We start from the raw sequence: 15,820 nt of genomic DNA, 5'->3' as shown, positions 1-15,820 counted from the left end.
GGCCCACCCTTTGCATCTATAACGGCTTCAACTCTTCTGGAAAGGCTGTCCACGTGTTTTGGGAGTGTGTCTATGGCAATGTTTGACCATTCTTCTAGAAGCGCATTTGTGAGGTCAGGCACTGATGTGCACGAGAAGGCCAGGTTCGCAGTCTCCACTCTAATTCATCCCAAAGGTGTTCTATCAGGTTGAGGTCAGGACTCTGTGCTGGCCAATCAAGTTCCTCCACCGCAAACTCGCTCATCCATGTCTTTATGTATCTTGCTTTGTGCACTGGTGCGCAGTCATGTTGGGACAGGAAGAGGCCATCCACAAAGTTGGGACCATGAAATTGTACAAAATGTCTTGGTATGCTGATGCCTTAAGAGTTCCCTTCACTGGAACTAAGAGGCCAAGTCCAATCCCTGAAATACAACCCCACACCATAATCCCCCCTCCACCAAATGGTTTGGACCAGTGCACAAAGCAAGGTCCTGACTTCAACCTGATCGAACACCCTTGGGATGAATTAGAGCGGAGCCTGCGAGCCAGGCCTTCTTGTCCAACATCAGTGCCTAGCCTCACAAATGCGCTTCTGGAAGAATTGTTAAACGTTCCCACAGACGCACTCCTAAACCTTGTGGACAGTCTTCCCAGAAGAGTTGAAGCTGTTATAGCTGCAAAGGGTGGGCCAACGCAACATTGAACCCTACTGACTAAGACTGGGATGCCATTAAAGTTCATGTGCATGTAATGGCAGGCGTCACAATACTTTTGATATAGTGTATGTAATTCCATCCCAATCACTCCCTACGTGGTGTTTTTGTGTTCTCTCCATGTTTGTATGAACTTCCTTTGTTTGCACTGGTTACCTCCCTCTCACTCCTCAGTCTGAAAACATGCTGATTGTTAACGGACATCCTCCCAAACTGCAACACTCTAGTGTGTGTGTGTGTGTGTTTGGTAGGGATATTTGTGAGCTTCTTTGGGGAGCAAGCAATTAATGTGAATAGACTGAGCAATATCAACCCTATACAGACATACATGCACAAAGTTAGGTTGTATCAACAGATGACTGCTTAATGTACATACATACAGTGATGTGAAAAGTATTTGCTCCCTTCCTGATTTTTTTTTTTTTTTTTGGATATTTCTCACACTTAAATGATTCAGATCATCAGACAAATTTAATTTTTACACAAAGATAACCCATGTAAATCCAAGTTCCAGTTCTTAAATTATTTCATTTAAGGAAAAAAGCTGTTCAAACCTGCCTGGCCCAATTTTAAAAAGTAATTGCCCCCTCCCACGAATCATGGGGAGAGAACAAAGGAAGCGCCACCTAAGTGCAGTATTAGAAGCTGGTTTTAATGGCAAGGGTAAATATAAACACTCACAAGAGGTAGGTTGGTTACAGGCTCATCTGTATGTTAAGTCCTGAGGGCTCCTTGGATCCGGAAATGGTTCCTGGTGCGTAATGTGTAGATCGCCAGTCCGTAGTGCGTCCTGTGGCCACAGGAGAAGAGCCGAAACGCACGGAAGGGACTTCACAGGATCACATCCGGAGGAGCTGGTCGCAGGAAGGAAGAAACACTAACAGGCTACGCGCTCGGAGCTTCAGCTCCTTCTATTGGCCTGAGATGAAATAGGCTAAGTGGTGCTATTTATATGTCCGCGGACATATAAATAGTATCACTTAGCCTATTTCACCCCAGGCCAATAGAAGGAGCTGAAGCTCCGAGCGTGTAGCCTGTTAGTGTTTCTTCCTTCCTGCGACCAGCTCCTCCGGATGTGATCCATGACGTCATTTCCGTGCGTTCCCCGCTGGTTCCGGCTCTTCTCCTGTGGCGACAGGACACACTGCGGACCTGCGATCTACACACTACGCACCAGGAACCATTTCTGGATCCAAGGAACCTTCAGGACTTAACATACAGATGAGCCTGTCCCCTACCTACCTCTTGTGAGTGTTTATGTTTACCCTTGCTATTAAAACCAGCTTTTAATACTGCACTTAGGTGGCGCTTCCTTTGTTCTCTCCCTGTTTTCTGTGTACAGAGCCAGCTCTCTGAGGACAGCAGCCGCCCTAATCTACTCCATCATTATCTATGGACTATTGATCCCCCTTTTTAATACAGACCTAGCAATAATGAAGTTTTTTACTATTATTTGATTTTTTTCTACTTTTACACTGTACCCTGCGGTGACAGTTATTGTTACCATTGTCCCCATGCTGAATCATGAATGAACTGTGTTTAACCACATTTTTTTGGAAAGCTGAGTTAAATTTCACTTGCCACACCCAGGCCTGATTACTGCCAGACCTGTTGAATCAAGAAATCACATAAATAGAATCTGTCTGACAAAGTGACGCACGCTAACAGATCACAAAAAGCCACACATCATGCCACAATCTAAAAAAGTTCAAGAACAGATTAGAAACAAAGTAATGTACATGTATCGGTCTAGGAAGGGTTTCAAAGCCATTTCTAAGGCTTTGGAACTCCAGTGAACCATGGGGAGAGCCATTATCCACAAATGGAGATAACTTGGAACAGTGGTGAACCTTCCCAGGAGTGGCTGGCCTACAAAAATTACTCCAAGAGCATGACGACGACTCATCCAGGATGTCATAAAAGAACCCAGAACAACATCTAAATAACTGCAGGCCTCACTTTCCTCAGGTAAGATCAGTGTTCTGATTCAACAATAAGAAAGAGACTGGGCAAAAATGGCATCCATGGGAGAGTGGCCAAAGCCACTGCTGACCAAAAAGAAAACAAAGGCTCATCTCACATTTACCAAAAAACATCTTGATTATGCCCAAGACTTTTAGGCAAATATTCTGTGGACTGATGAGACAAAAATGTAACTTTTTGGAAGGTGTGCGTCCCGTTACATCTGGCATAAAACTAATACAGCATTTCATAACAAGAACATCACACCAACAGTCAGACATGGCGGTGTTAGTGTGATGGTCTTCGACAACTTACCATAATTGATGGAACGATGAATTCTGAGCTCTGACAGAAAATTCTTGAGGAGAATGTCCAGCCATCAGTTCGTGACCTCAAGCTCAAGTGCACTTGGGTTATGCAGCAGGACAATGATCCGAAACACAAAAGCAAGTCCACCTCCAAATGGTTCAAACAAGGTAAAATTTAGGTTTTGGAGTGGCCTAGTCAAAGCCGGACTTAAATTCAATTGAGATGCTGTATCATGACCTTACACAGGCCGTTCATGCTGGAAAACCCTCCAGTGTGGCGGAATTAAAACAATTCTGCAAAGAAGAGTTCCACAGCAATGTGAAAGACTCATTGTCAGTTATCGCAAACGCTTGATTGCAGTTATTGCCGCCAAGGGTGGCATAACCAGCTATTAGGTTTAGGAGGCAATTCCTTTTTCACAGTAAAGCCAGGCAGGTTTGGACAGCTTTTTTTGCCTTCATAAATTAAACCATCATTTAAAAACTGCATTTTGTATTTACTCGGGTTATCATTGTCATTTAAAAGGTTAGCGACACAGACGCCTCTTTGCTTTTCCCTTGTAGGCAAAGAGACCACTCCAGTATCATGTTCAGAGCTCATCCTGAGAGACTAGTCAACTATGAGGCAGATTATTCTTAAAGAGAATTATGACTGCAACCTTCAGGTAGTAGAGCTTATTCACTCTCAAATCCCTACCTAGCTTAGTATTATATCCAGCAACAAAAGCTTTGCCAAGTGATTATTTTGTTTCCTGAAATAGACATTGCAGTATCTGGAATATTATATGGAACAAGTGAAAGATGATGCTTTTTACATTATTAAAAACCAATGACCATTTTTTTTTTTTTTTTAATTTAAAATGTTGTTTGTAGCACAATACCCTGAAAATACATTGTATTGTCATCTTTTATATTCTCAGTCCTCTCTTTGTGTCAGTGAACATATTTGTTTTTTTTTTTTATGTTTATCTTTAACAGGATGTGGCCCAAGTCAAAACTTTCATGCAGCATCCACCAGCCCAAAGATGGGACAACACCTCTGTTCTCTCGATCCTGACATGTTCACCAAACTAATGATGGAGAAGGCCCATAGCATGCCTGCTCACCATTCTGAGAATCCCTTGGATCACAAATCGGATACTTTAACTCCTAATCCTGGAGAGAGGTACTCTGGCTTACGATCCAGCCAGCGGCCTGTTGTGCCTAGGCAGCATGGGGCGTCTCTTGGTGAGTCCTATGCCTTAAGAAACTGTCCACCGGTGCCATCAAATGGTAACTATGAGTTGTTTTCAAGGACTCCACAAGCCATATCTAATGAGCTATGTTCCAGTTTTACGCAAGTAAAGTCTTCCCAACACCGGCCTTCCTATCCCTCATGTAGTCAAGAACTTTCAGGCCTCTCCCCAAAACCAATAGCTCTTAATGCTTGTAGCTTTGTGCCAGGTGGCACGTTTTCAAGGACGCTGGATGAGTCTCCTCAGGTCTCCCGACGGCCTTTTGCCTTTCCTGAGAAAGATCCGCTCGGCATCTTGGATTCCAACAGCTGTAGGCCACCTAGTCCAAAGCACCATGTATTAAACTCGCCTCCTTTAATTCAGTCTCAGGTTCCCTTATTGAACCCACACCCTACTCCTGAGCACAACCCAAGCAACACAACCTCCCTTGCACTGCCTCCTCCTCCATTTTCACCCTTCACTCGTAGTGGAGTGTTAACATCTCCTTCTACAACTAGGTCTTCAATATCCTCTATTTCTTCCCCAGCTGGCAGCGTGGAGCCATCCCCTCAACGTTCCCGCCACTCCTCTGCCTCCTCTGAGCACTTTCCTGCCCCCACAAGGTCAAGTTCTAGATCTCCCAGGCCCGTTAGCCCTCCAAAGCGCTCTGTGCCCCACAGTCCAAAAGCAATACTTGAAGGCCTCCCTCTTTTTGGGCAGGCCCAACTGGGATCTTCTTCAAATGCCAGCCATGCCTTAACCCACCAAAGCAATAAATCAGCACCACCGGTGTCTTTGGGAACAGCGCAAGGCTTAATGGGCTTTCCTCTCGGGTGCATATTGGGCCAGCAAAGCAATGCTTCCTTCCCAGCCAGCAGCCTCCTTACAGCGGCTGCTAAGGCCCAAATGGCAAATCAAACCAAACCTGAAGCCGCAGCCCCTAGCACTTTACCCGGCCGATTGCTGAATCCCAATACATTGCTTTCTACATCTGTCACACAGGAAGGTCGGTCTCTTCCCAGCAGGACTCATTCCCAGAGAAGGGATGTAATGGTGAAGCGAAAAAGACAAAAGAATTCTCCAGGCCCTGATGCCAGTCCACAGGATACTAGTAAGGTTCTCCAAACCCCTAGTAGTCCTAGTGGACACACTCGATTAAATTCCTATGTATCAAAGTTAGCAGGATTTGGGGGACAGCTTGATGAAGACATGGGAAAATCCAAAGTTCTTAATACACAGTCAATTTATGGCCAGACTCCCTCTTCTCTTCAATTTTTTCGTACATCTGTAGAGGAGCCCCCAAGCCAAAGCAAAAATCCAAGCATGTCTCCAGCTTCTCAAGATATCAGCAACCATCTTCTTGGCCTTGTAGGGCAACTAGTCCAGACTGCTACAGAACAGAACTCAGGGACTCCTTTACCACTGAAGTTACCCTCAACACCCACTGGGGCAAATCCACGTAAGTAGTTTACATTTTTATTTGAATGAAATACAACCAGAATTTTTTAAGTATCTGAAACCAGAGTAGCTTATTGTTTGCACTTGCATATTCTTTCTAATTTGCTTCTCGTTTTAGCTTCATCTTCTGGCCGACCCAACCAGTCTCCAGTACCAAAATCTTCTCCAGCCCCGAGCCTGGCACAAAGTGGTATCACAGAAGGCAACAGCGAGCTGCCCTGTTCTCTGCCTTCTGCTGGGGACAGCTTCTCCTTCTTGGGCCAGGAACAAATCTTGCCATTCTCTGTCACACCTGCGCTTTTAAACCTAGCCATGCTGGGCTCATTGCCACTATCCTTCAGCTTGAACCAGCAACAACAGCTGCTCAACCAAGGCTTAGTCAATTTACTTTCCTCCTATTTATTGGGAAGTGCAGATCTTGGCCTTTTGGGACTCCAGAATCCTCCTTTGACGTTACCTTCTGTGGGTGATCCAGAAACCAGTGCATTGCAAGCTTTGCTGATGGCATCTCTTCTACATAATCCTCTTTTACCACTGGGAGGACTTGGACTACCACAGCTCGATATTCCACCTCACAATCAACAACACAATAGCCTTCTGTCCTCTCTCGCACCTTTGCTGGATGCTCTGCCCTCTTCACAGCCTGACACAACTGAGAAACCTGAGACACACCTGACCTTGCCTGAGACTTTCTCTGAAAACTCACTCCAACCACTGCTCTTCCCTCCTGTCTCTGCCTCTCCAGCCCTCATGGCCCTGAATTCCGCACTACTGGCTGCCAGTTTAGGGACTGTTGACTCCTCTGCCTGCCCAGGACAGGTAACTGATCTTCTCCCTGTTTTTAAAATTGCTACATACATGATTGTAAATATTCCAAAAATTCTGATCTTATTGCATTCTTACAGAATTAAAACTGTAAAGTCAATATTTTGTTTGTAATACACATTTTTATCATTATGGGAAGTGTTAGAACCCCTTGTCATGTTTTTATTGCTTTCTGTGTCCCCACTACGGAGCTACGACCCCTCTGTTTTTTGTTTTGGTAAATAGTGTCACTGGGATAGAAAGTGATGGGAAAGTTGTCAAGAATGTCCCCTTGTTTCCTGGCCTTAAATGTCCCTGTGTGCTCCTCTTTTTGACTGCAGTATTCATAATGTGTGTATACTGTTTTTTTTTTTGTTTTTGTTTTTTTCTTTTTTTTCTTTTTTGCTTTTTTACAGTATCTTTCCGTTTTAGCTCAGACCCAAAAGACCAACTTAACGGGATTGGGATCATCCCCAGTCTTTCCCTGTACATCTTCCTTTTAAAGGATGTGTTAACGCAGAATTGACTCACCTTGAAAAGAGGTTTGTTCAGCCAAAACGATTTGTTCAACTATACCCCCATGGAAAGTGAGTTCAGTAAGAAATAGAGTATGCCTGTGGTGGATCTGGTGTTTTTTTATCTTAATAAGACCTTCATTGTTCCATTGGACAGGGTCTCCTATGTTCATGGTTTACAACCTGACTTGCCTAGCACACTTAAGTGTGCAGAAGGCAAAAGCAATGCTAATATTTTTAAGGAGGCAGCTGAAGATTTTTCACCACCAGAATTTAGTAAAGTCAGTTCTTCACCTTCTGTTGGCTACGTTGGATTCTTTGAGGCAGTACATATTAGTAGTCTCTGGCCTACTTTCTGCACAGCCTTCACATACCCTAATAGGCACAAAAAAAAACCCAGCAAAATCTACAAAACCTTTACCTATTCTTGATCAAGCCGATTGGGCTGTATATAATGATTGGCCTAACTCTGAGAAGTTATTTTCGCCTCCTGACAACTTTGCTGCCTTGTACCCTATGGCAGCGACATTTCGAAAGAAATGGACTGTTCCTTCTATGGATTCAGCCATTACTGCACTAAATAATCAATAAAATTTTTTTTATTGAAGGCATTTCCTCCTTTAATTATTCAGTCGATAGGCGTTTTGGAAGGTTTTTTTTAGTCATTCTTTGCACTGGTAGGTCCTGCCCCGCTGCCAGATATTTACACCATCGCTTTTGCCCAAACTATGGCAGACTGGGCTGGAGAACGCCATAGTTAATGGTCTCCTGATATTGGCAATCTTAATCTTTCTGCAAGATTGTAGCATTCACCATGGAGAATGTTGCTTGTCAAACCTCTGGAATATCCTTACTTTCTGTGCATACACACAGAAATTTCTGTCTTACTGTAGACCATGCTTGGGAAAGGTGCCTTTTGCACATCCGCTTTGAAGATGAGCTTCTCGTTAGGAATTCCCCTGAGAGATACATTGAGGCACCTAAGGAGTGATGGTGTTCTGACACCACTATCCACAATTACACCTCCCTATTGACTTGTACACCTCTACATAATGGTAATGCTCTTTTTCCCCCTCAAGTTGTCATTTCCTACCGTAGGTCTATCAGTTCATGATGAACCCTCCAAGTCCACCGGACCTACTCGTAAACCTACACATTAATATTCGCTTTCACCCCATGCAAGTGCTACGTTGTCTACTAACATGAGCTTAGTACAGTGAAGTCAACGTTTTCTCATTTAACTTGATCTTTAAGAGAGGTACACAAAGATCTTCCATTGCTGTCCTCTCTCTAGGCTTTCTGCAAACCGTTTTTGTTCTCCTGCCTGCTTTTTCAATAGAGCAGAGCTGGGCTGCTGCCTGGTCTCCTGTAGACTTGCCAATATATCTCTCATATTAGGGTTTTTCTAACTTTGTAGCAGACGCGACTTGATGTTCTATCCCATTTGTCCACGCATTGATGTTCCCTTTACATTGTTGAAAAATTCACCACACTCTGTGGTGCTATAATATGTTAGACTTTGATCATACCCTGAACATTCAGAAAGTGTCTGAGACCTCTTCCTTACAAGCTTCTGAGGCTGTTTGAATCATATACTCAAGTTTTCTCCAGATCGAATAAATGTATAGCTCCTCACTAAAGTTCTGTGGGAGAACTACAACAATAAATTTCAACTACTTCTTTTTGGAGCCCTAATGAGAACCAGGCGAAAGAATCCTTCTCAGATTCCTGCAGGGTCTAATCCTGACATCATTCTTATCCAGGTTTCTTTCAGTATGACTTTAGTCTATGGCTAATCCAATGTTCAAGAACATGCTCTCGTTGGCACCCCCTGGTTGCATTAACTGAGGAAACCTCCTGGATTATGCTGGCAAACTCTTTGAAACAACCAATGCCTAAATTTTTCCCTCTCAGGATTACATGTGTTCTCCCTCAAGTCTGCTTGAGTTCCAGGCAATCGTCCCTGGGTGCATACAGCACTAAACATAAGTACCACTAGTTTCCCCATCCAGCTGCAGCAGCTGTCAGCCACTCAAAGAGTCTGCCTGCACCTAAACACTGTGGCCTCATGCACCAAGCCTAAGTGCGCTGTGTGTATTGGGCCTTAGTCGAAATTCCTCTTTTTTAATTTTTGCTTTGGATAGAGCAGGAAATTATATGAAACCCTGTCTTTTTTTTACCGCTATCCTGACTCAGAGAGGTTTTCCCGTACTTACTATCCTGCTGACAACTGTTTGACCAGACAGAATGTGAGGAAAAAAATCTGCCATTGAGACAATGGGCTGAAATTACACTTTGCAGAATATTTTATTTTTTTTGCCTGATACTGGCACTTTATTATTTCAGCACAATCACAGTGAAATTGTTTTTGTGGGGAAAAGGGACCTTTTTTTAATTTGGTTGCAGAGAATTTCGAGCACCAATAGTTGATGCTTGTTAACTCTTCAATTTGTTGCTGTACAAAATCTTTCAATGGGGGCACGTGTTCCTGGGCCAACACTCTAAGGTGGGAATTCACTTTGGAGTGATTTACTCTCATTTCCTGTTGTTTCTCCACGATGGAATTTCAGGGAAATCTCCAGTGGGACACAGACCAGAAAAATAACCAAATTGGAGTTTAACGCTTCCCTCTCGATCTCAAACCAAAAAAAGGTTTTAAATTCACTTCAATGAACTTAGTTTACTGGCTTTGTTCTTCTCTGCAGCTGTAGGTTAAGTCCTTAAATTATGGTAAGCAGTGCAAGTCATGTACTTCTAGCTCATATTTCCTGTTTTCTTAGGGAGGACCAGCAAGAGACAAGGCCACTTTGCTTGCTGTACAATGAAGCAATGCAAGTAACGGCAGAGGTCTCTGGCATGAGACCTTCTAGGTAGACCTTCAACAGTTATCGAATCCACCAGTACCAAGGCACTGGTGCTGAGGGTGGTGGTCTTATGAAACTGTCAGAAGAACAGTTTTAGTTTTTATATAAGATAAGACAGAACTATGGATCAGTATGGATTAATGTGTTTCTCGCCTGTTAAAAATTGAACTGTTGGTACTGCGCATAAGAAAGAAACTGATTAATTTATGTCCATTGAACAATTTATTGTTAGAAGTTCGGTCATTACATGATGGCAATATCGTTTGCTCTCACAACTGTGTGTTCGTTTTCTGAAAACGGGTTTAAACGATATTTCGACTGATGTATGGCTAGCATTAGTTGGAGTGATTGTGTGCTGGTAACCTTTATTTATATTTTGTTACAGAGCTGCATCAATACCTCCTGTTCCGGGTCAGCCTCTGTTACTACAACCACTAATTCACCTGCCTTATCAGAGGGGAAGATCCCTCCATCCGAGCCACATAGCCCTTTCCAGCTCCAGTCAACACAGGCATCGGTGCCTGGAAGAATTAACACGCTAATGCCCCCTCTGCTCAACCCTCTGCTCACTGCTGGCTTGTTGGGTAAGACACTTGACCACATGCCCTGAAAGCGAAGTTATCTGCTTGGTATTTTATGCTATGTATATAATGAGTTTATTTCAGGCATATTTACAATAAGAATAGGTTCATACCTAAGCAGCTTTGTGAGCTGCATTTGCATGGGCATGGCAGCCTATTAATTTGAATGGGCTGCTTTGGCCTGTGTTTCATGCAGGAAAAAGTTCCTGCACCTTTTTTAAAACACAGTCAGAGGAAAATAGCATGGTGCTTTTGCACCATGAGATTTCCTACAACCGAAAACGTGCTTGTATGAATGAATGGCATGCCCTTGCGTCTGCAAAGGAGCTGTGCGGTTTGGCTGTGGGTGAGGGAACAGGTGCAATTTACATGCTGTCCTGCATCCTCAACCACCAGCACAAGTGTGAACCTAGCCTAAGCATATGTTACCCTAAATCGTTTTTGTTTCTATGTGTGTTTTCACATATGTGTTTTTATAAATCAGTCTCTATTAATTTCATGTACTTCTTTCATCTGATATACAGTGCTTTGAAAAAGTATTCAAACCCCTTGAAATTTTCAACATTTTTCACATTTTTTTAAAGTGGAAGGAAAATGATAAATGGGTTTCAATTTTTACAAATACATTTCTGAAAAATGTGGCATGCATTTGCTTTCAGCCCCCTTTTACTCTCCTAATAAGTAGAGTCCACCTGTGTGTAATTTAATCTAAGTATAAATACAGCTGTTATGCAAAGCCCTCAGAGGTTTGTTGGAGAACCTTAGTGAACAAATAGCATCATGAAGGCCAAGGAACACACCAGACAGGTCAGGGATAAAGTTGGGGAGAAGTTTAAAGCAGGGTTGGGTTATACAAAAAAATATCCCAAGCTTTGAACATCTCACAGAGCACTGTTCAGTTCGTCATCTGAAAATGGAAAGATTATGGCACAACTGTAAACCTACCAAGACATGGCCATCCACCTAAACTGACAGGCCGAGCAAGGAGAGCATTAATCAGAGAAGTAGCCCAGAGGCCCATGGTAACTTTGGTGGAGTTGCAGAGATCCACAACTCAGGTGGGAGAATCTGTCCACAGGACAACTGTTAGTCATGCACTCCACAAATCTGGCCTTTATGGAAGAGTGGAAAGAAGAAAGCCATTACGAAGTCCTGTTTGCAGTTTGCAAGAATCCATGTGGGGGACACAGTAAGAAGGTGCTCTGGTCAGATGAGACCAAAATGTAACTTTTTGGCCTAAAAGCAAAATGCTATGTGTAGTGGAAAACTAACACTGCACATCAGCCTGAACACACCATCCCCACTGTGAAACACGGTGGTAGCAGCATCATGTTGTGGGGATTCTTTTCTTCAGCAGGGACAGGGAAGCTCGTCAGAGCTGATGGGCAGATGGATGGAGCCAAATACAGGGCAATCTTAGAAGAAAACCTGTTTGAGTTGGCAAAAGGCTTGAGACTGGGGCAGAGGTTCACCTTCCAGCAGGGCAATGGCCCTAAACATACATCCAATGATACAACAGAATGGTTTTGATCAAAGCATATTCATGTTAGAATGACCCAGTCAAAGTCCAGACCTAAATCCAATTAAGAATCTGTGTCAAGACTTGAAAATTGCTGTTCACAGACGCTCTCCATCCAATCTTACAGAGCTTGAGATATTTTGCAAAGAAGAATGGGCAAAAATGTCACTCCCTAGGTGTGCAAAGCTGGTAGAGACATACCCCAAAAGACTTGCAGCTATAATTGCAGCGAAAGGTAGTTCTACAGAGAGGCTGAATACAAATAAACACCACACTTTTCACATATTTATTTGTAAAAAAAATGTGAAAACCAATTATCATTTTCCTTCCACTTCACAATTATGTGCAACTTTGTATTGAACTAACGCATAAAATCCCCATAAAATACCTTTACTTTTCTGGTTGTAACGTGACAAAATGGAAAATTTCAATGGCTATGAATACTTTTTCAGGGCACTGTACCTGATTGATCCTGCCAGTCACCTTTTTCCTGTTCTAAACTGACCATACAAAGCACAGAAGCTTATCTGTGTTTAGTGTGGTCAGTTTTCATCCTTTGGCTGGACATTCAGAGGTACAAGACACTGCAGATGCACACAATTCCTGTATTTGGTAGTTTGCTCAGCCACTATGCCCCCAGACCAGTCGAAGCCTGCTTCTGGCATACACCCCCTCCCAATCACAGCCTGCCACTTGAACACTCCCCCTGCTCAAGCACAGCCTGCATCTTGCCTCAGGCTGAACAGACTATAGAATACAGGTACAATGTGTGTCTGCACAGTGTCTTGTAACCTCACCCCCCTCTATCAAGAAGAAGAGATACATGGTCACAATACTAAGCAAAATCAGTTGTGGTGCCTGCATAGTTATAACTGTATTAGAAAGTGTCTATACATTGTATGTTTACAACTACTTTATCAGATATTTCCGGTGATAGCAATTCCATCGCCAGCCATTTTTTTCCTAGTTTCAAATAGAGGGGGAATAGTTATGGTTCAGAGAGGGCCAATCACAGCCCATTTGTATCATGTGATTTAGCTGTGTCACAGCTAAACACAATAGTAAACACAGAATGAGTAGTTTTCATTCAGAAACAATGGTTGCTTTATAATTGTAAAATTCAGTTATAAGCAATCAGTGTGAAAAAAAAATAAAAATTCTCATCACTTCTCCAGAGTAGTACAGTATTACTATGGTAACAATGTATTGCTCTGATCACTGTATGTTAAATTTGTTTTTATATTTTACAAAAACATGTTTTGGTTTTTTCTTTTTTTTTTCTTTTTTGTTTTTTTTTTTTACATACTGTCACCAGTCAGTGTCCCTGATCACCGCAGATGATGCTGTACTGTAAAAGTGACCATTCTAAAAAACAACTTTTTAAATTTCTTCATTTTCCAAAAAATTACAACTTCCAAAAAATTGCCTTGCCTTTTACTAAATACCTTGGACTATCTACATTTCCAAAAAGGAGTCATTTGGGGGATATTTGTACCATCCTGGAATTTTCGGGCCTCAAGAGATGAGATCAGGATCATCAGGATTGTTACATTTTCAGATATATATACCATAGTTTGTGGACTCTATAATTTTCCTACAGAGTAAATAATATACACTGATTTGGGTTATTTTCACCAAAAATGTAGCAGAATACATTTTGGCCTAAATTCATGAAGAAAGATTGTTTAATTGCTAAATTTTATAACAGAAAAAAAAAACAAGTTTTTGCAAAAAAAAACAAAAACAGCAGTGATTAAGGCTGCTTTCGCACTGGGGCTTTGGGGGCATCAGTGTTAAAGCACCGTTATTTTTAGCTGCGCTTTAGCGGCGCTATTCGGCCACTAGCGGGGTGCTTTTAACCCCCACTAGCAGCCCAAAAAGGGTTAAAACCCGCCTGCAAAGTGGTTTGGCGGCGCTGCCCGTTGATTTCAATGGGCAGGGTCGCTTTAAGAGCGGTGTATACGTGCTTATCAGAGAGCCCACATTGTGTCTTGAAAGCTGCAGATGCTTCTTCCTCCGACCAAGCAGCAGACCTCCGGTAAGTCTGGGGGGGGTTCCCTCTCCCCACCAGACGCCCCGCTGTGCTGTTTTTCTTCCCCTATTCTACAACTCTACAAGAATTTAAAAAATAAAAAAAAGAACGGCATGCCACTTGGCAGCTTCCAGACCCCCCCTCGCCATTCCTCCTTCCTCCCTGTGGACCTCGTAGGATCAGGAGCCCATGCTCGCGCAGGGAAAGAGCTCTTTTTAAAAAGAGGAGAGGGACCGTAGGCGATGGGGGTCGGGGCTTAGCATGGCGTTGGCGTCCTACATGGGAAGGTATGTTTTAAAAGGCACCATTTGTGCTGTTACATGCTGCTGGAGGGACACAAGAGCAAAGGTGGCATGTAAGAGGTTTGGTGACACAGGCATTCTTTTTAACACATTTACTACTGCATCAGGCTGAGCATTGATAGCAGTGACCAAGCTGGACTATTGCTCAAGCAGTGAATGCATTCCTTCTGGTAGTACCTCTGCTTTGTGCATCGGGCTATGAGCGGAAGGAGGGGTAAAAACACCTCAATAAAGGGCTATAGAAAGACTTATACAGTCAAACAGAAGCCTAGAACCATCTCAAAAAAGATGGCATCCTCCCCTGAGAGTAATATGGCTGGTCAGAGTGAGCTATCAGGAGAGGCAAGTGTTGCAGCTGCTCTTAACACTGCAGCCCCAGTGTATATTACTAAGGAGGTTTTTTCTTCAACCATTTTAAGCTTGGAGCAAAAAATTGATGCTTTTTAATTGCATCACAGGGTTGGACAAAGCGCAGCAGGTCCCCGTCCATCGCTCAGGACCCTCATGCTGAGGAACAAGGGGCGAGAGATGACAAATTTCTTTCAAAGGACCAGGAAGAGGCTGAGGTCTCCTCTTCCAAAGAAATGAGAAACAGTGGTTCCACGCTTAGGAGGAGAAAAAACAAGAACTGCAGCCCCCCCGACACAAAATATCACCTAAGTGAAATTCAAAACAAACAGAATTCTATAATGGGAGAATTGGCGCTGTTCAACCACATATTGATCATAAATATATAAGTGTAAAAAGATATGAAAAAAATATATATAAGTGGAATACTCCTACAGCAATATGATATACATTAAGGTGCAAAGTGCTATAACATATGTAATCTAAAATATCAATAAATAATAATCCACAAACAATCCAAACTGTGATAAAAAGCAAGTGGTAAAAAATTATTTAAAACCAATCTGAACCACTACGGTAAAGAGTCCAGCATTGGTGTGCAAAATGTCCAATTCGTGAACAAAGTGATGATAAAAAACCAGTGTCCCAAAAAACACCTTGTGCTGTGTTTTACTTCCGGTTTCGGGCAGGCAGACGGTGGAACGCACGCCACACCACGCTGCCCATTCGGCTATTAGCTTAGAGCCGGCCGATGGAGCACTGTTAGCTCCTTTTTAAACAGTGTTTTTAAACAATAAAATATACATTTTTCGGATTCACACTATGAGGCTCACTTCTTTCTTACCACATATGGATGCTTAATGCTGGGGATCATTCAGAGGAGATCGTGACATCAGAGAAGGGAAGGACGGCTACTTGGCTGAGGACTGTCACCAAGGACCATTACTGCTGGATTTTGATTACACGCCTGTTACCCCTGCAGGGGTTGGGCATTCTGGTGAGTGAGGGCACGAGTGGGGGTGCAGTGGAAGACGGGGAGCACTTGCCACATCAAGAATATTGTTATTCTATTGGATGGACACATCACAGTTTTTTTCAGACTATATTGTTTTTTGGGACACTGTTTTTTTATCATCACTTTGTTCACGAATTGGACATTTTGCACACCAATGCTGGACTCTTTACCGTAGTGGTCCAGATTGGTTTTAAATAATTTTT

General features: G+C 42.9%; 1 protein-coding gene across 5 annotated transcripts in view; it reads left to right on the top strand.

Annotated features, from left to right (window-relative positions):
* The window catches only part of MBD6 (methyl-CpG binding domain protein 6), a 153,619-nt gene that overhangs the window by 70,574 nt on the left and 67,225 nt on the right, over positions 1–15,820 (top strand). For 4 of the 5 annotated variants that reach the window (XM_073613787.1, XM_073613789.1, XM_073613786.1 and 1 more), the window contains exons 6-8: positions 3,944–5,638; positions 5,756–6,456; positions 10,206–10,404. In XM_073613787.1, coding sequence (XP_073469888.1) covers positions 3,944–5,638; positions 5,756–6,456; positions 10,206–10,404 — 2,595 coding nt within the window. The remainder of the gene's footprint in view (positions 1–3,943; positions 5,639–5,755; positions 6,457–10,205; positions 10,405–15,820) is intronic. The other variant, XM_073613790.1, reaches the window with a different exon arrangement.

Source organism: Aquarana catesbeiana, linkage group LG02, assembly GCF_042186555.1.
Source record: "Aquarana catesbeiana isolate 2022-GZ linkage group LG02, ASM4218655v1, whole genome shotgun sequence".
Taxonomy (NCBI): Eukaryota; Metazoa; Chordata; class Amphibia; order Anura; family Ranidae; genus Aquarana; species Aquarana catesbeiana.
This window is presented reverse-complemented; position numbering and strand designations above follow the sequence as displayed.